Genomic DNA, 18,864 nt, shown 5'->3' on the forward strand with positions numbered 1-18,864 from the left:
CCCCTCATCACTCTCTTATGCTTCTCAATTGCTGAAATATCTTCTGCAAAACATTGCTTTTGGTAGTACTTTACAATCTCTATTTCAGCTTCCTGCAAATCCTCACAAGTTTAGTCTGCTCCTTTGGAAGCTGTTGCAAACTCATCCTGTCTGTCTTTATTATTTGCTGCGTTTGGTTCCTTTCCCTTTGTTTTGACACAATTCAGCAGTTTTTTTAGCCTGAGAAACCAAGCTACAGCATGTTTTAATCCTGTCCAAGATGAATAGTGTTTCATTAAGTGATTCGTAGCTCCTTGATGTACTTGTGTTTGAGCCACATATACCTTAGCTGTTCTTTTGATTTCTATGTCAGATTTGGTGTTAAGCTTCACTGCTTAGCCTTCGTTGAACATGCTGTCCATGAACACAATATATTCTGCGTGAAATTTAGGATCTCTTGTAAATCTTTTCTTCAAATTTAATCCGCGTTGCTTGGCAACTGACCTGTTGTTTGGCAGATGAAGTGACTTGTTTTTCACAGGTAAACAAAGACTGTAATGACCATCTGAAAGCTTGGTGGAGTGAGAAACAACCTGGCTGAAGTGATGATCATCCTTCCACCACTCGTTTTTCTCATTTTGTCCGGCATCAGGAAAGTCATGCTTAAAGTGTATTTGCCCGAGCTCTTCTCGTTTTGTCACTGATATTTTGTATACAGAGTCTTCCGCTAATTTGTTTACCTCCATGTCATTTCCACCTTTCAGTGGTCCATTTATTGACCAACGGAGTATTGTTATCACTGCATAAGGTCCATTATCCACACTACTGATAACTTGTAGTGGTCCCATTGCTTTGGGAGTGTTTGCTCCAATGTAGTCCAATGTCTTCGTGGAGTAAGGGAAGCTTCCCCTCCTTTAGGTGAGTCCAACAATCAGCATCTCTTTGACAAGGAATTTTGTCTTTGGTAACAGGAATGTTTCTTTGTGAAAACACTTCAGTTAACTGGAGAAACTGATCTTCATCAAGGCCACTGATATCCAGCTCAGTCACAACGTGACTTCTTTCCCATCGTTCGTATTAAGATGCTTGTGTTGTGTCCATTCAAGCCAAGCTGATGCATCAGTGACTCAGTAACAAAAGTAGCCGTACTACCTGGGTCCAAAAATGCAAATGTAGTCACAAGCATTGTTCCCTTTTGAGCTTTGACACGTACTGGAATTACTGAAAGAGCGCAGTCGGTTTGTTAATGGCACCAACAGTTTCTGACATTTGGACAAGATCACTTGACACTGTTTGCTGTTCAGCTCTTTCCTTTACCTCTTCTTCATCCTTAAAGTTAATGTGTAACAAAGTAGGATGTAGGCGAGAACATTCTTGACACTCTGCCTTTTCTTTACAGTCTTTGCTCATATGACCATGTTTTAAACAAGCAAAACATTCACCATTGATTCTCAAAAATTTAATTTTTTCTTTATGAGGTTTGTCTTTGAGGTTTTTGCAAGTTGGGAGACCATGTTGGCCTACTTTGCAGTAGGCATAGTGGTTACTTTCTTTTCCGTTTCCTTCACTTTTAGGTTTCGAAGAGGCTACAGCTGTTGTAAACACATTCTTTGATTTGTTCCCATCTGCACATTGTGACTTTAACTTCTGTTGAAGTGATTCTTTCACATGTACAGTAGTGTCCTTTATAGTTCCATAAAGAGGGTGGTGCACATACCTCACTTGCTTATTTATAAAACCTACAAAGTCATTGAACTTTATTCTTTGCTTGTTTTTTTTTTTTCTTGCATAATCACAGGCCAATTTTCACCAGGTTTCTTTGAGCTTATATGGAAGATTATTTACTACTGCCTTTATGTTAGCTCTATTGTCCATATCCTCCATATAGCTCATATCAGACATTGCATTTAAGCATCCTGTGAGGAAAAACGATTAAGACTGTAATGCATCGCCATCTTCTGGTTTGATCATTGGCCAATCAAAGACCTCCTGAATGTAGGCTTCCGATATCTTATAGTCATCACCAAAAAATTTCTTTCAGCATTTAATTGGCTTTTACATGACCAAATGAGGGTGCCATATCCAAACAACTTTTGACTAAGTCATGTGGTTGTCCACTTGTGTATTGCAGAAGAAACTGTAATCGGTCCTGATTATTACTAGTTCGGCTATTGATCTAATAATGGATTTATATTCAAGAGGACCACCTGTAAATATTGCAATCTTGACATCAGGGAGTAATAATGCCTGGTGTTTTTTTGCAAGATATTCAGTCACACAAATTTGTTGAGAGATGGTCTTACATAAACTCTCAAGCACTGCTTCTTCCTCACAGTCCACCTTTGGTTGTGTCACACTTCCTTTAATCAATACTGGCTGACCGTTGAGCTGGTTGGACGAAAGTGAGCTACATTGCTGAGGCTGTGAGCGAGCATTTTCTGCGTCATCAATTTGTTCATCTACCCGCTCTTTTTGGTCAAATATACTTATTCCTGCTTGTGAGTGTTCATAATTTTGTAAAACTTCCATTCTCGGAACGGAAAAGAGCCGCGCATCTGCATTGCAGCACCCATTCAGATTGAATTTAAGATCCCCACAGGGGTGTTGAATTGGGACACATTGGCTGTAGTATTGCCAGCTGAACGTTGACGGAGTGGTGCATTAAATTCTACTTTGCAAATTGTAGCCTACAATAAAGTTCATAGACTCCCCTTAGAACAAGTACATGTACTGTGATTGCATGTTGTACGAAATTCCAGTGTTATAGAAGAGAATTGTTCCTTTTCCAGACATAGGCGTTCCCTGTTGCGTAAGAAACTGAAGCTACTTAAAAAGAGGGTTTGGCAAGTGTCGCCCGCCAGAGGGTCTCTTTTACATTTACAGGCTGCAGCTGAGAATCGTCCTGGAACCAATTTTCCCCGGGTGAGAATTCCTGTGGTTTGAATAACTAGCAGAATCTAGATAGATAAACTGTGTACTCAGTCTCTTTTATTTGTGTCTGAAATTAAAATATTGTCTTTACATGTATAATATACCTTTTCCCCCCAGCAAGTATTTATACTTTATACATGTGAATATGCATGCATTTTTAAGCGAGTTACACTGGGGAACAAAATTTTTGTTAATGTAGGTCCGACAGCTGTATTATGTTTTGGCTGCAAATTCCAAAACTGGGCTCAGTTTTTTTTTTCTTGATCACATCTAGTTTTTGAACAAAGTGAGAACAAAGTGAAACCAAGGAAATACATGTCCGTGCAAATAAAACTAAGATGGAATAGTTAGAAGCTTTGAAAATGAAAAAAAAAAATCCTTAGAGCCGTATGCCCATGGTTACTTCGTTCAGAGAAAATTCTCAACTCCTATTATACTAGCTTTCTGTTTTGCAGATATTGATAGTACTGACCTACTGTCCACTGCACTGTCTCATTTGTGACTGCACAAATAAGTTGCCATGAAGGTGGAGATGACTCCAATTGTCAACAGCTGTCAAGTTTCATTACAGCTAATTGGTGGAATGTTGCTGATCTGGTGGCTAATCTGCAGAGAAAACATTTTTGATCTACTTGAAATAATTGAAAAGAACAATTTTGGAACCAGTGTGCCAATTTTAGTTTTAATCATCATAAACATATAGCTCAACAGAAAAAAAGAATTATTAAGTATTATTAAGTAAGTATTATCTTTCATTTACAGAATGCCTGTGTAGTTTGGACATAAAGTCCTTCCATCTCACAGAAACTTGGAGATTCATGATGAAAAAGAAGCTAATCCTCGATGTGGACACAGGGGTGGATGATGCTCAAGCCATCATGATGGCCTTGATAGCGCCCGATGTGGAGATACTAGGGATCACCTGCTGCCATGGCAACACCCCCCTTGAGAAAGTCCTGAAGAACACCCTTAGGGTCCTAAAGGTGTGCAACAGGCTGGATGTAAGTAGCAACACGTTTTATTCCTGAATGAACTACACACAGTATGTGGTTTGGAGCTTTGATCAAATCAATCCAAAATCCCAAGATCCCAGTGTACGCAGGATGCTCACAGCCCCTGCTGTCTAACAAACAACATGCCAGTGATTACCATGGGAAGGACGGGCTGGGCGATGTGCCAGCTGCAGATGCTCCAGGGTTGGAACTGGTGCAGAAGAAAAAAGGTGTCCAGGCCTTAATCAAAATGATCAAGCAGAACCAAGGAGAGGTGGGACAAGCAGCTAAGCAAAAGCAAAGATAGTTTTCATTTGTATGTCAAAGCAGGACGTATTTTAACATTTTACAGGTGACTCTGGTGGCCACAGCACCTCTGACTAACCTTGCAGTGGCAGTGCAACTGGACCCTTCCCTTCCCAAGAAGCTAAAGGCTCTGTACATCATGGGAGGGAACATTGAGTGTACTCGTGTACCTTTTCCAAACATGCACTTGAAGCTCTTTTCCTCAGTGATCTCTGGCATGAACTGGTTTGCGTGGTTTGTGCAGCCAGGGGGAACACCACAACATGCGGGGAGTTTAACTTTGTTGCCGACACAGAGGCTGCCTACATCGTGTTGGAACGCTATACCTGCCCCACCACCATCGCCACTTGGGAGTTCACCTGCAGTAACAGCTTGCCATGGGTAAATGTTGAGCCCTCAACTTGCAATAAATATAATCGTAAATTCAATAAATTCTTTCTGCATTGTTTTTTTTTTTTTTTTTTGGTGGGGGGCTGTTGTTTTCTTGCTTCAGTCTTTTTGTGACCAGTGGTTTTCTATGAAGACTGAGAAAGCTGCCTTTATGAAAAACATTTCATGCCTCTCCAGGACGGTAAGCTACCAGAGAGCTGGGGACGGGGGGTTAAAATGAAATGTGTAATTATGTTCAACATGCACATATTAAGCAATGTTTTTTCATTATTTGAAAGTGTTTGTGATATTCTATGTAAATTGCCATAATAGCTCACTCACAAACACATTTTCAGAAGCGGGCAGCTAACCAAAAAAAATACACTTCACAATTGATAGCTTACCAGGCACTGCAGCTTGTGTAACAATATTTATATATTATTAAAACATCAATTTTCTATACTATGTCCCCTCTAAGTTCATACAAGTTGTAAAAAGCACTTCATCAAAACGGATTTGACTGACATACTAGCTTTCTTAATGCACTGACAGAAATCTCAGTCGGCAGAATATCAAAAGGAAATTACAGCAGGGAAAGGATTTAACGCTTGTGACACCTATGCCCTGGCTGCCGCCATCGATGATTCGCTGATCATAGAGAGTGAGAAGGTAAATGACAGCTGCTTTTCATTTTCTATTAAAATGTAAACAAACCTACAGTACTTGGTCACTACCTGTGCTGGACCTTCAGGTCGCTGTGACCGTGGAGTTGGTGGGGGACTGCACCCGAGGCATGATGGTGTTGGACTACATGGACCTGTTGAATAAGAAACACAAAGTAACCATCATGAAGAAGGTCGACTTGGAGAAGTTCAAGCAGATGGTCATCAATTCACTCAAGTAGGATCGTTTGCAACAGCCAAGAATGGAACTTATACTCAATAATTCAAATAAAAAAAAAATTAAATGATTTTTGTAAACATTTATTCACATATTTGTGCAAAATAAAATTGTGTATTATCATTGAACACTTAACAGTTTCAGATGTTCCACTGGTATTTTATGTGCTCTTTAAAAACTTAAGAGTGCACTGGGGAGAACTCTTTTGACAAAATCCTCAGCTTTTCTTGTAGAGCGACAGTATGTACCTGTAAAATGGCACCCCTGTCATGGGAACTATAAAGTCCATCCATTCATTTTCTTTGCTGCTTATCCTCACTAGGGTCACGGGGAGTGCTGGAGCCTATCCCAGCTGTCCACGGGCATGAGGCGGGGTGCACCCCGAATTGGTTGCCAGCCAATCGCAGGGCACAACATGACAAACAGCCACACTCAGAAGCACAAGGGGCAATTTAAGAGTGTCCAATTAATGTTGCATATTTTTGAGATGTAGGAGGAAACCGGAGTGCCCGGGGAAAACCCACACAGGCACGGGGAGAACATACAAACTCCACACAGCCGGGGCCTGGATCGAACCCAGGTCCTCAGAACTGTGAGGGCAACGCTTTACCAGCTGAGGCACCGTGCCTCCAAAAATAATATATAAAAATATAATATACAGTTTAAAAAATGAGTATTTGAACACCCTGTTACACACACACACACTTGACACCATTCCAATTTTTAACACCAAGATTTAGAAAAGGTATTTTAGACCGATAGACAAGACTAAACCTGTTGTTACAGGCAGCAGACGGGGAATGGCTGCAAAGATACCGTGAAGAAAATAAATATTTGCACACCCTACTATATTGCAAGTTCTCCCACTTAGAAATCATGGAGGGGTCTGAAATTTTCATCGAAGGTTCATGTCCACTGTGAGAGAGATAATCTAAAAAGAAAAATCCAGAAATAACAATGTATGATTTTTTTTTAACGATTTATTTGGGTGATACAGCTCCAAATAAGTATTTGAACACCTGAGAAAACCAATGTTAATATTTGGTACAGTAGCCTTTGTTTGCAATTACAGAGGTCAAACGTGTCCTGTAAATATTCACCAGGTTTGCACACACTGCAGGAGGGATTTTGGACCACTCCTCCACACAGATCTTCCCAAGATCAGACAGGTTTCTGGGCTGTTGCTGAGAAACACAGAGTTTCAGTTCCCTCCAAAGATTTTGTATTGGGTTTAGGTCTGGAGACGGGCTAGGCCACGCCAGAACCTTGATATGCTTCTTGCGGAGCCACTCCTTGGTTTTCCTGGCTGTGTGGTTCGTGTCATTGTCAAGTTGAAAGACCCAGCCACGACCCATCTTCAATGCTCTGACTGAGGGAAAGAGGTTGTTCCCCAAAATCTCACAATACATGGCCACGGTCATCCTCTCCTTAATACAGTGCAGTCGTCCTGTCCCAGATGCAGAAAAACACCCCAATACATGATGCTACCATCCCCATGCTTCACAGTAGGGATGGTGTTCTTGGGATGGAGCTCATCATTTGTCTTCCACCAAACATGGTTAGTGGAATTATGACCAAAAAGTTCCATTTTGGTCTCATCTGACCACAAAGGTTTCTCCCATGATTCCTCTGTATCATCCAAATGGTCATTGGCAAACTTAAGACGGGCCTTGACAAGTGCTGGGGAAAGCAGGGGAAGCCTCTGTGCCATGCATGATTTCAAACCATGACATCTTTGTGTATTACCAAGTCCTGTCATGTAGTCTTGGGCTGATTCCTCACCTTTTTAAGGATCACTGAGACCCGCGAGGTGATATCTTGTATTGGGCTCCACTCGGATTGAGATTGACCATCATGTTTATCTTCTTCTATTTTCTAATGATTGCTCCAACAGTGGACCTTTTTTCACCTAGCTGTTTGGCAATTTTCCACTATGCCTGGTTTAGATGTGAGAGAGGATTTTCATGGTTTGACATTTTTTAATTCATCAAATATTCCCAGATTTTGTTTCATGTTTTACGTAATTTACAGGAAAACTCATCTTTTAAAAATTTTCTGTAACACGTCAAAAAGATTCAGAATTTTTTTTTTAATGGAAAAATAGTGTTTACAGTATGAAAGATGTTGTGAAAACATGACAATTTAAACTCAAGAGTAAATATGTATCGCTTTTGTTACATAACATACACAGAACCAAATTGAGATGCAAACTGAGGGACTGTGAGAGACAATTCAGGACAACACATCAAACAGATGACTGAAATGCTCTCACATACATCCCGAAATGATTTCATTCATGCAAGAGGGGGAAAAAAAGCAGTGAGATGAAGTAGAAGACATTGGCAACGTTAAATTTTGCATAAAATACTGTTGTTGTTGACTCCCTAAGATGACTTTGCAACTTGCCAATGTAGCACCTCTCTAGTATAAAATACTTCGACGAGGTAGCCACCTGAGTTCTTTTCTTAATCCAAAGTACGAAACTAATAAATTAACTCAACATTAATTACTGTAAATGTCTATTACAATTTTACTCTTGTGCATTTAATTCTCCATCAAAAAGTCTCTGAAATAATATTTCCCCTTATGAGTTAATATTATCGTAATTTAAATAATCAAGCTACCAAATAAACTCACCGCTATTTTAACTGTCTTGCAGATAGTCAAATAATAAACCTGGTTATGTCACCAAAATTGAACATTTAATAACAAAATAAAGGATGGAAAAATCAAACATGTATAGACAATGGTCAAATAAAGTCAATTTAACAGGTAGACAATGCACACATGCTCAGGGCCCAAACAAATATGAATATAGCTGGCAAGCAAACAAAATTCAAACCCCAATGTCACTGCAGTGCTTCCCAGGGCAAGAGTGAAGAAAGGTGAAGGTGTTTTTTCCTCTGTTCGGCGTCCTCATGGTCTTCGTCCCTTTTTCTTCCTCGAAGTCCAAGCACAGCCTCGCTAGCCGCGTTAGCGCGACGCTAGTGCCCTTGTCCTCTCCTTCATGGTCCAATACACAGGCCTGGCTGGCTACCGTTAGCTGGTTGCTAGTGCCCAAGCCAAGTCCCATGCATGGACTTAGCCCCTGTGGTAGTGGCTAACTCCACCACGTTACGGCGTAATTTGAGTAGTCCACTTAAACGACACACTATCCCAGTTGAACTTTCAAGAGTCCTTGTCGAACACGTCGATCAACTTTTGATAAATGTCCACCGTTCACTTTCTTTGTCCTTTCGTTGCCCTCCAACAACCACTCCTACCTTGCAATTGTCTAGCCTTTTTTCTCTCTCTTTTTCCAGTCTCCTCAACACGTCACTTCCTGTCCTTCTTAAACAATGGTTTCAACAATAAAATGACAAACAAAAGTATTTCTTTGTCACAAATGAATCAAACACATTTAAATACACATCCCTCCAAAAGAAAATACAGTCAGCACACACAGTTTAACAGATATTCCACCACATTGCATAAAGAAAACCTATAACCTAATTGCTACTTAATTATACTAAAATTTTACCTGTACCAACTTTTAACCGGGTTACACCAAGATCAGCAAAGCTTGAATGACTTGGGCAAGGAAGATTATCTCTTTTTCAAGGGAACAACTAAAATTTGAATCTATCCAGCTGATCGGTTATTTGATTTGATTTTTTTTTTTTTTTCATTTTTGAATATCATGTCAGGGACGTGGACGTGCACAGCTGCCTCCGGCTGCAGCTCACCTGCGCCACATTGTTGCTAATTTAGCCATGCATATAAGCCTTGTATGTTGTATTGTCAGTTGGCAGTTCGTTGTGTTTGAGACTGCATCGTTGTGTGTGAGAATGCAAGTGTCTTGTTCATGTATCTCCCTTGTTACAGCATTTATGTGCCACTATAATGAAGTCTTGTTTTGTTTATGTTCCAAGTTTTGCCTCGTAATTATCGGACCTCGTTTCAGAACTTTTGGACTGTGACTTTGGGTCACAGTGGCCTATGTCTAGTTTAGCTTTTAGAGCGGTATAGTAGACACCATCATTTTCACGATTTGACAGTTTTTAATTCATCACATATTAGATTTTGTTTCATGTCTTACATTATTCACATGAAAACTAATCTTTTCAAGATTTTCTGTAGCATGTCAAAAAGTTTCTGAAAAGTATTTTTTATTTTACTGGAAAAATAGTGCTTACAGTATGAAAGATATTATGAAAACATGAAAATTTAAATTCAAGAGTAAATTTGTATCGATTTTGCATTACATAACATAAATAGAACCAAATCCTGACACAAACAGAGGGGCTGTGAGAGAGAATTTGGGACAACACATCAAACACATGACTGGAATGCTCTCACACATATACTGAAATTATTTCACACATGTGAGAGGAAAAAAATCAGCGAGATAAAGTGGAAGATATTGGCAACATTGCGTAAAATGCTGTTGTTGTTTACTCCCCGAGATGTCTTTGATCTTTGCAAATTGCCAAGATCAGCAAAACTTGGATGGCTTGAGCAAGGAAGATTAGCTGATTTTCAAGGGAACAACTAAAATATGAATATATCCAGCTGATAGGTCATTTGATTTGACTTTTTCATTTTTGAATTTCCATCCATTTTCTGAGCCGCTTATCGTCACATGGGTCACGGGAGTGCTGGACCGAATCCCAGCTGTCATCGGGCAGGAGGCAGGGTACACCCTGAACTGGCTGCCAGCCAATCGCAGGGCACACGGAGACAGACAACAATCGCATTCACAATCACACGAAGGGGCAATTTAGAGTGTCCAATTCATGTTGGATGTTTTTGGGATATGGGAGGAAACCGGAGTGCCCGGAGAAAACCCACGCAGCCACGGGAGAACATGCAAACTCCACACAGACGGGGCTGGGATTGGACCATGGATCTCAGAACTGTGAGGCCAATGCTTTGCAGCTGCTCCACTGTGCCGCCCACTTCTTATATATATCTTTCTGAAAATGTTGATTATTTTTTCATACCGCTACCAGCAGATGAGCAATTCTCTCTTCGGGATGAAAATGATTTGCAAAAACACAAAACATGCAATTCACTAGATGTGGACACCAGATGTCGACTTACCTATTCTTGTCACTTTACATTAAATTCCACAGAGAAAAGAAAATACCCTGGAGCAACCCAAAATCTCAGACAGTGAAAAAGTCATTACTCAATCCATTGTAGCAGCAGAATAACAAAATATAACTGAAGGAAACGTGTACAAAATACATCTGAGCAACAACAAAATATGTATGTTAGAACATAGTGAAGTGTATGAAAAAGCATTCCGGAACTGTGAAAAGATTTTTGCATTTTGCCTTTAGGTGTGTTTTGAACCTACATATTCAAAGCCAAGTCTCTACTAATTAATTACTGCTACCACACATTTCAGCTCTTGAATTCTGGCTTTGACTTGATAGTACATTAGCTGCCACATTTAAAGGTACTGTACTTTCCTCTGGAATTTTCTCAAGCCTCACTGCTATGTCATTCGATGAGAAACTCTGTGGGCGTGGTTATTTAGGTAACCAAAATGGATGTGTTGATTAGTTCCTTGGCTCCACACAAAAAGCTCTGGTATGAAATGCTCTGTAGAAATGTTCTCTTGCCTGGGGGCCCTTGTGTCATGTAAGTACAGAAATGGTACAATACATTACTTACAACATGCAGCGCTGTTCCATCCATATTTATTTTGAAATATTGCTCACCTGAGGAAAAACTCTCCCGGCTGACTCTGGGCGATAGGTGTACATCTTAGATTGGTTGTCAGAAAACCTGTACTGTATACCCACAGATGATTTTTCCCCAATACGTTCTCAAAAAAACACATTTAAATTCAACTTTAATTTACCTTTATGCTGTCAAAGTACAGTAAAAGATTGTGAATATAGGAATTTGATCCAGCAAACATGTTGAATGGGAAGGAAACGGGCTCAACGTGTTGATGTGGCAGAGGCAAGGAGCTTTACTTGAAAAGTCATAAATAGAATTGCTTGTGATGTCTTGCTTGTCCAGAAGCTGCAGCATAAGAGTCATATGAGAACTCAGAAGAAAAAGAGCTTTGTGGTTACACAGAAAAACGTGGTGCATAACCAAAAGTCAAAAATATGACATTGCTAACATGTCTTACAACACCACTCATGCATCCAAAATGAATTTCCTGATTAACCATTTTTGTTTTGAATCAACAACACTGTTCTGGAAGTATTGAAAGGGGAAAAGCATTGTGGTCTTGGAGAATGACAGATATGCACTCACTTACCACTTATCACTGTCTTTATTTAGTTAAGTCACATCAAAGCATTTTCTGAAGAGAAACAAAGAGGATTTATTGAAGTTTAGTACACTGTTTCAGGCTTCGACCCCCCCCCCTCGCCCCACCCTAAATATGCTCAATAAACAGCAGACATTGTTTAGTGGTGGATGTTACATCATTTTTCTGCATTTCCACCCCCGAGCCCCACCTCGTGTATAAAAAGCAGGAACATGTTGGGGAACACATTACTTCCTGACTAAGGAGGCTGTAAACAGTGACACAAGGAACCTTGCCTGGCAGGTTAGTTGATTTATTTATACACCTCTCTCCAAACTGACTTCTTTTCAAACTTCTTTTGGATTAATGACACATCTCTTGTCAAAATTGGGATACATCGGAGAAAAACGTCAGATTTGAGAGTTGTTTTGAAATTTTTTATGTGGTTGATATATATCTTGTTTTTTTTGTGTTTGTTTGTTTTTTTAAATCATCATCACTATGGTCTGTGTGCATCCTTTTATTGTCTTGTGTGTTACCACAGTCTGAGTTTGAGATGAAGAGTTGCACAAAAAAAGTGTTTGTTGCAAATGTTCGCAGAACTAAAGCAACTGTGACACATTGTAATATGCTTTCTTGAAGAATAATGCTCGAGTAACCCAGTTAACACAAATATGACCCTAAGAAGTCAAAGTAAAGAGCAGCTCCCTTGCATTAAAACTCCCCTTTTGATGAATTAACTTGTAGCAGCTGTGAATGTGTGCAACTGAGAATTTTTATGACCTCATGGCCACGAGTTGTTGCCCAGTCTCCTCCTCCCTCTGCTGCTTCCAGATACAATGAAGAAGCTGATCCTCGATGTGGACACAGGGGTGGATGATGCTCAGGCCATAATGATGGCCCTTGCAGCCTCCAATGTGGAGATATTGGCGATCACCTGCACCCACGGCAACACTCCCCTACAGAACTCCCTGAAGAACACCCTCCGTGTCTTGAAAGTCTGCAACAGGCTGGATGTGAGCATTAACTTGCATGTGTGCATAACATGTAATTCCTTCTTCTGTAAAACTGTAGAATATTATGCATCACAGATAAAGGTCTACGCTGGTTTTGAGGAGCCCTTACTTGGCCACAAAATAAGCGCGGGAGAATTTCACGGGAAGGATGGCCTGGGCGACGCCCCAGATGCTGAGGCTCCAGGCTTGGAGCTGGTGCAGAAGACAAATGCAGTGGAGGCCATCATTTCTATTACCAAACAAAATCCAGGGCAGGTGCGTGAATGACTAAACCTAAATAGGGAATACTTTTTTCAATTAAAAAAAGAAAGGACATTTGATCCTGCTTTGTAAGAACGGGATTATTCTTGTCAATACGAAAGTCCCACCTATGCTGATGAGGTCCCAAAAACGTTTGCTTTAAATTTATATTCCACAGTTGTCAAACTCGAGGCCAGAGAGCCAAATCGGGCCGCCTGCAGCATTTAATGTGCCCCACTAGAGAAAATCCGGCAGGTTTTCACATTTCTTGCTCAAAACTGTACCAAAATGAGAAATTGTCTTCTATTTTAATTATTTTTATATTATTTTATATTTATTATCATTTCATATGAAGTACTTTTGGCGGCATGGTTGCGCAGCTGTAAAGCGTTGGCCTCACAATGCTGAGGACTAGGGGTCAAATCCTGGTCTGTGCGGAGTTTAAATGTTCTCCCCGCGCCTGCGTGGGTTTTCTCCGGACACTGTTTTTTTCCCACATCCCAAAGACATGCATTAATTGAAAACTCTAAATTGTCCCGACGTGTGAATGTGAGTGCGACTGTTTTCTGTTTCCATGTGCCCTGTGTTTGGCTGGCAACCAGTTCAGGGTGTACCCTGCGTCCAGCCCGATGACTGCTGGGATTGGCTCCTCCACTCCCGTGACCCTCGGGAGGATAAACTGCTCAGAAAATGGATGGACTGCCACTCACTACTTTTATTTATGGATTATTGCGTACGTGATCTATTTTTAGAGTTCATTGACTTCTGCATAATGCCGTTGTTGTGCCAATCCAACGTGATCATGAGTGCCAACTGACTCTAACTTACCAACCAGACAGCACAAGGCAGTCAAATGACCTTACTCAAACTCTTCGTGGGCCTATCAAGACTTTCCTACTTCTATGACTCCGACTTTACTTGGAAAAATACCTGTAATAGCTTTCTCATGCATAACAGCTTTCTCATGGTAGCATTTTTCCATGCTAAGAAAAATATCAGCTTTCCCATGCAGCATAGTCAAATATTATGACTGTCCAAACAAGGATTTCAGGCCACTTCTAAATTCAGACAACACCTTGTGGTAAGTTGCATATCTCTGTCCATCTGTCTTTCTCTCTCTCTACCACACACACACATGCGCGTGAAACACGCATTTAAGACCTTCAAGAGGAAGATCCCTTGTGTCCCAGTCCCGCCTCAAAGTCTGTGCAGACCAGGTCACCTTCACACAAATCTTCAATAATTTTATGAAACTGTGTTGAATACGATCCTGTTTCAAATGCCCCACCATCATCCTAGTTCCTAAGAAACCTGCAAATCTCAGGTCTGAATGACTATAAGCCTGTCGCCCTACTTCTGTGGTCATACAATTATTTGAATGCCTCTTGCTGGTCCACCTCAACATTGTCAGGGGACCCCTGCTGGACCATCTACAGTTTGCCTACTGAGCAGACAAGTCTGGGGATCATGCAGTCAATATAGGACTGCACTTCATCCAAAAACACCTCGAGGGTGTGGGGACATATGAAAGGATCCTGTTTGTGGATTTCAGTTTTTCGTTTAACACCACCATCCCTGAACTCCTCTCTTCCAAGTTTCTCCAGCTCAGGATCTCACCTGCCATCTGTCAATGGCAGCTTCCTGAGAGCCAGAACCGAGAAGGTGAGGCTCAGGGACACCACTTCAACTCAACATGAGCATCGGGATGTGCCCTCTCTAGGGTACTTTTCTATCTCTACCCAAACGACTGCACATCACTGCATCTGACTGTTAAACTCCTGAAGGAGGACATGCAACGTCACAGTCATCGGGGTCATCAAAGACGGTGATGAGTCTGCATAAAGACAGAAAGTGGAGCGGCTGGAGCTTTGGTGTGGCTGAAACAACCTGGAGCTCAACATGCTCGCGAGTGGACTTGAGGAACCATCATCTGCCACAGATGCCCCTCATAATGTCCAAGTGTTGTGTCAAAACCTTCACATTCTTGGGTATTACTGTCTCTCATGATCTGAAGTGGAAGACCCACATCCTTCCTTCCTCAAAAAGGCAGAGCAGAAGATATGCTTCTGAGGACGCATGCCCTGCCATACTGCTGGAAAAATTGTTGGTATCCCCCTACCCACCCTTGAAGACTTGCATACTAGTAAACATACATAATCCGGTTGGACGCTCCATATCCTGGTCATCACCTCTTCCGGCTCCTTCCCTCGGGTAGGTGCTTTCAATCAATGCAAACTAAAATCAGCAGACATTAGAACAGCTTCTTCTCTCATGCATTTAAGTTATTCAACAGTTAATTTACAATTTCATTGTAACATGCTCTCAATTTGTCTTGAGATTGTTGTCACATGTCTGTTGGCCACAATTCTACATTATTCATCGACTCACTGTAGTAGTCTCATCACTCTGCACTAACAGCATATCTGATGTTGACTAATACTGACCACTTGTGCTTGCAAAATATCCACACCATTACACAATTGACACTTCCAGATTACAGCACTACTAGCAAAGCAAAGTAAATTTATTTGTATAGTGCATTTCATACACAAGGTAACTCAATGTGCTTTACATGATTAAAAGCATTTGTAAACAAAGAGATAAAACATTTAAAACGAAATAAAAACAATAAAAATGACCCCAAAAAGACAGTTAATACCGGGTACAGTGCAAGTAATTTCATTAAAAAATGGAAATACTCTACAAAGCATGAGAAAAAAGAAGCGTTTTCAACCTGGATTTAAAAACATTAACACTTGGGGCTTACCTCACCTCTGTTGGCAACTTATTCCATTTGTGTGCAACATAATAGTTAAATGCTGCTTCACCATGTTTGCTTTGGACTCTGCACTCCACTATTTGACCTGAGTCAATCGATCTTAAAGGTCTACTGGGTTTTGAATTCCAAGAGAATTTCTTTCATGTATTCAGGAACTAAATCATTTCGTGATTTATAGACTAGTAGCAGAACTTAATCTATCTATCTTAATCTATTCTAAAGCTGACTGGAAGCCAGTGCAAGGACATTAGGAATGGAGTTATGAGCTCTGACCACTTTGTTTTGATCCAAACCTGAGCTGCACCATTTTGAATGAGCTGCAGCTGTTTAATACTCTTTTTGAGGAGTCCAATCACAAGACCCATTACAGTAGTCTAGTCTACTTGAGATAAAAGCATGGATGAGCTTTTCCTGGTCTGCTTGACACATAAAAGCCTTCACTTTAGCTATGTCCTTCAGATTATAAATTGACGTTTTTGTGATTGATTTGATATGACTATTGAAAGTAAGGTCGGAATCAATCAAAACACCAAGCTTTCGGACTTGGTCTTTGGTTTTTAAAGATAGAGAGTGCAGATGTTTACTCATACTCTACTCATTTACTCTTTTCTTTATTGCCAAAAACAATTGTCTCAGTTTTGTTGTGATTTAGTTGAAGAAAATGTTGGCTCATCCAGTTATCTGCTTTAGAAAGTGGCACAATAGCTCAATTGAATTGTAGTCATCTGGAGACACTGCTAAGTATACAGTAACTGTGTGTCATCTGCATAGCTATGATAGTCTTTATAAACTGTTTAAATTTCTTGAAGACCGCACCATTTGCACAATTTTCCCTGAACCAGATCATCGCCGTATTAGTTATTTCACACTGCTCTAAATTGCTCGAGGACTCTAGCAATCATTATCATCATTTGCACAATTGTCATTGTATCACCATTATGACATTACCTGTAACTTTTCATTCCTCAATGATTCTCCACAGTGTTTTTCTGTTTTTGTATCTCAAGAGGGTTTTTTTTTTTTTTTTTTTGTCTAAATGGCTGTCTGTGGTCATACTTGAATGGCTCCTACTACCGGTGACAAATTCCTTGTGTTTTGACATCCATCCGTCCATTTTCTGAGCCACTTATCACGGGAGAGTTCGAGCCAATCCCAGCTGTCATCAGGCAGGAGGCAGGTTGTATTTTGACATAATTGGCAAATAAAGATGATTCTGAATAAGAGTGGTCGGCAAAGACATAAAAAACATAAAAAAAAAACTTGGGCTTTACTAAATTTGAACATATACATCAGTTACACATGATTAAAATGTTAAACTGATTTTCTTTGAGACGAAAGGAAAATTACATCAAATATGACATTCATGTGCAACCGATGTAGCTGATCAAATGAAGCAGATTTTTTTTAACCTCTGTAACCTATTTACAAATGTCTGCCCATATTTATGAACTCTTTCTAAAATTCCAAATTAAAATGGATTACATTCCTGACATTCAAGTGACAATATTATCACAACAGATAAATTCATTCTTTGATTTATTGTTGATTTAACTTCAAAAGACCATGATTTGGAAAGTACAGTAATGCAATTTGAAAATGTGAAACGTTATCTGGCTGGCATGTACAGGTGACCCTGGTCTCAACAGGACCCCTCACTAACCTGGCCCTCTCTGTCAAAATGGACCCCTGCTTGCCTGCCAGGCTGAAAGACATCTACATCATGGGAGGCAACATAGAATGTAAATTGATCAATAATCCATTCACAACTTGTACTGCCTTCCAAGACGCGTAGGATGAAGGACACTTGTGTTTTTGTGACACCTGTAGCAAGAGGGAACACGACTGTGTGCGGAGAATTTAACTTTCTCGCTGACCCTGAAGCTGCCTACATTGTGCTGGAACGTTACACTTGTCCCACCACAATCGCCTCCTGGGAGTTCAGCTGCAGGAACAGCCTGCCCTGGGTGAGGAGGGCATATCATTTCGGATGTTTTCTTAACGCAATTCTATTCTATGAATGTTCCACAGTCCAATCATCTCTCACTGTATTTGTGTGCCATAGTCCTTTTGTGACACCTGGCTAGCCCAAAATACACCAAAGGCTCATTTTATGGAGACTATTTATGCCCACACCCGTAAGGTAAAGATGAATTTCTATAGCACCACTACACAAGTGTAATCTGTACTCTATTCAGCAGGTTTAAAATGTATGGGATTTTGAAGAGACTGTAGCGATAACAACTTTTACATGTTGACCTGCTGCCATGCAGATGGTTCAAACAGACCGATACCAAAAGGAGATGGTGTCAGGATTTGGGTTTAACACTTGCGACGCCTATGCTGTAGCTGCAGCCATCAATGATGATGTGGTACTAGAAAGTGAGAAGGTAACCATTTCTTTCGCATTCTTAGAGAAGGTGCAATGGGGTTCAAAGGAAATATGAGAAGTGAATAAACATGTCTGTGGTATTGGTGTTGAAGGTGGCTGTGACAGTGGAGTTGGAGGGTAAATATACCAGAGGTATGATGGTTCTTGACTACATCGACGCACTGGACAAGGAGCATAAGGTCAACATCTTGAAGAGAATGGACCTCGAGGTGTTCAAGCAGCTGCTGATGAATGCACTGAAGTAGCAGGGCTGACCCATAATTTTAGGAGGAGCAGTAGTGGTTTCTTGTGTGTATGGGGTGCTTTTTCTTTTTTTTAGGTGGTGTGGGCGAGCCAAAGGCCCCCCCCCTACGAAAATCAGATATGAAATGCATTTCTCTTGGAATCATGACATGTCAGTAATTGGCCTTTGTATAACGAATTTAGAGCCCCTTGTGGAGTTGCCCTCTGTAGAAGGGATACGTTTTTCAAAGCTCAAGTTAATAACAAATCCTCTCGAGGTCAACCATATATCCTAGTAATTGGCCTCAGCATCATAAGCATCAACCACACAGTTGAGAAGCCAATATCATACAAGGACACCATAAATGATTTAGCATCAGGCACTGCCAGAAGGAAACACTTGTGAAATAATGTAAAATAAAATCCTGAACATCAAATAAAGTAAGCATACTGGGCGGAAAAATCCAACATTATTGCCATGAGGTTTT

General features: G+C 40.5%; 2 protein-coding genes and 1 long non-coding RNA gene across 4 annotated transcripts; 2 read left to right on the plus strand and 1 right to left on the minus strand.

The window, feature by feature from the left end:
* Window positions 1-2,824: 2,824 nt before the first annotated feature.
* On the plus strand, window positions 2,825-5,612 carry LOC133492500 (inosine-uridine preferring nucleoside hydrolase-like). Of its 2 annotated transcripts, XM_061804775.1 has the most exons (8): window positions 2,825-2,901; window positions 3,673-3,911; window positions 3,997-4,176; window positions 4,255-4,366; window positions 4,453-4,589; window positions 4,702-4,779; window positions 5,130-5,246; window positions 5,329-5,612. In XM_061804775.1, exons 2-8 carry the CDS (start codon window positions 3,729-3,731, stop codon window positions 5,479-5,481), a joined length of 960 nt encoding a protein of 319 aa, XP_061660759.1. In that variant the 5' UTR covers window positions 2,825-2,901; window positions 3,673-3,728; the 3' UTR covers window positions 5,482-5,612. The 2 variants fall into 2 exon arrangements, with proteins under 2 accessions (XP_061660759.1, XP_061660765.1); XM_061804781.1 differs by lacking the exon at window positions 4,702-4,779.
* Window positions 3,756-9,291, minus strand: LOC133492525 (uncharacterized). Its single transcript, XR_009792672.1, has 4 exons — window positions 8,998-9,291; window positions 5,312-5,394; window positions 4,060-4,113; window positions 3,756-3,887 (listed from the first exon to the last, which is right to left on the minus strand). It is a non-coding gene; the product is annotated as an uncharacterized LOC133492525 (long non-coding RNA).
* A 2,603-nt stretch (window positions 9,292-11,894) lies between these two features.
* On the plus strand, window positions 11,895-18,848 carry LOC133492511 (inosine-uridine preferring nucleoside hydrolase-like). Its single transcript, XM_061804795.1, has 8 exons — window positions 11,895-12,033; window positions 12,565-12,746; window positions 12,822-13,001; window positions 17,393-17,504; window positions 17,593-17,729; window positions 17,828-17,905; window positions 18,036-18,152; window positions 18,247-18,848. Exons 2-8 carry the CDS (start codon window positions 12,570-12,572, stop codon window positions 18,397-18,399), a joined length of 954 nt encoding a protein of 317 aa, XP_061660779.1. The 5' UTR covers window positions 11,895-12,033; window positions 12,565-12,569; the 3' UTR covers window positions 18,400-18,848.
* The last annotated feature ends 16 nt before the right edge of the window (window positions 18,849-18,864 follow it).

This window comes from Syngnathoides biaculeatus, chromosome 2, assembly GCF_019802595.1.
Source record: "Syngnathoides biaculeatus isolate LvHL_M chromosome 2, ASM1980259v1, whole genome shotgun sequence".
NCBI lineage: Eukaryota > Metazoa > Chordata > Actinopteri > Syngnathiformes > Syngnathidae > Syngnathoides > Syngnathoides biaculeatus.

Coding starts and splice junctions, on each gene's coding strand:
- LOC133492511 (XM_061804795.1), top strand. CDS start 12,570: ATGAAGAAGCTGATCCTCGATGTGGACACAGGGGTGGATGATGCTCAG. Junction 13,002..17,392: donor CCAAACAAAATCCAGGGCAG/GTGCGTGAATGA, acceptor TGGCATGTACAG/GTGACCCTGGTCTCAACAGG. Junction 17,906..18,035: donor TTTATGCCCACACCCGTAAG/GTAAAGATGAAT, acceptor GCTGCCATGCAG/ATGGTTCAAACAGACCGATA.
- LOC133492500 (XM_061804775.1), top strand. CDS start 3,729: ATGATGAAAAAGAAGCTAATCCTCGATGTGGACACAGGGGTGGATGAT. Junction 4,177..4,254: donor TCAAGCAGAACCAAGGAGAG/GTGGGACAAGCA, acceptor AACATTTTACAG/GTGACTCTGGTGGCCACAGC. Junction 4,590..4,701: donor GCAGTAACAGCTTGCCATGG/GTAAATGTTGAG, acceptor TTCTTGCTTCAG/TCTTTTTGTGACCAGTGGTT.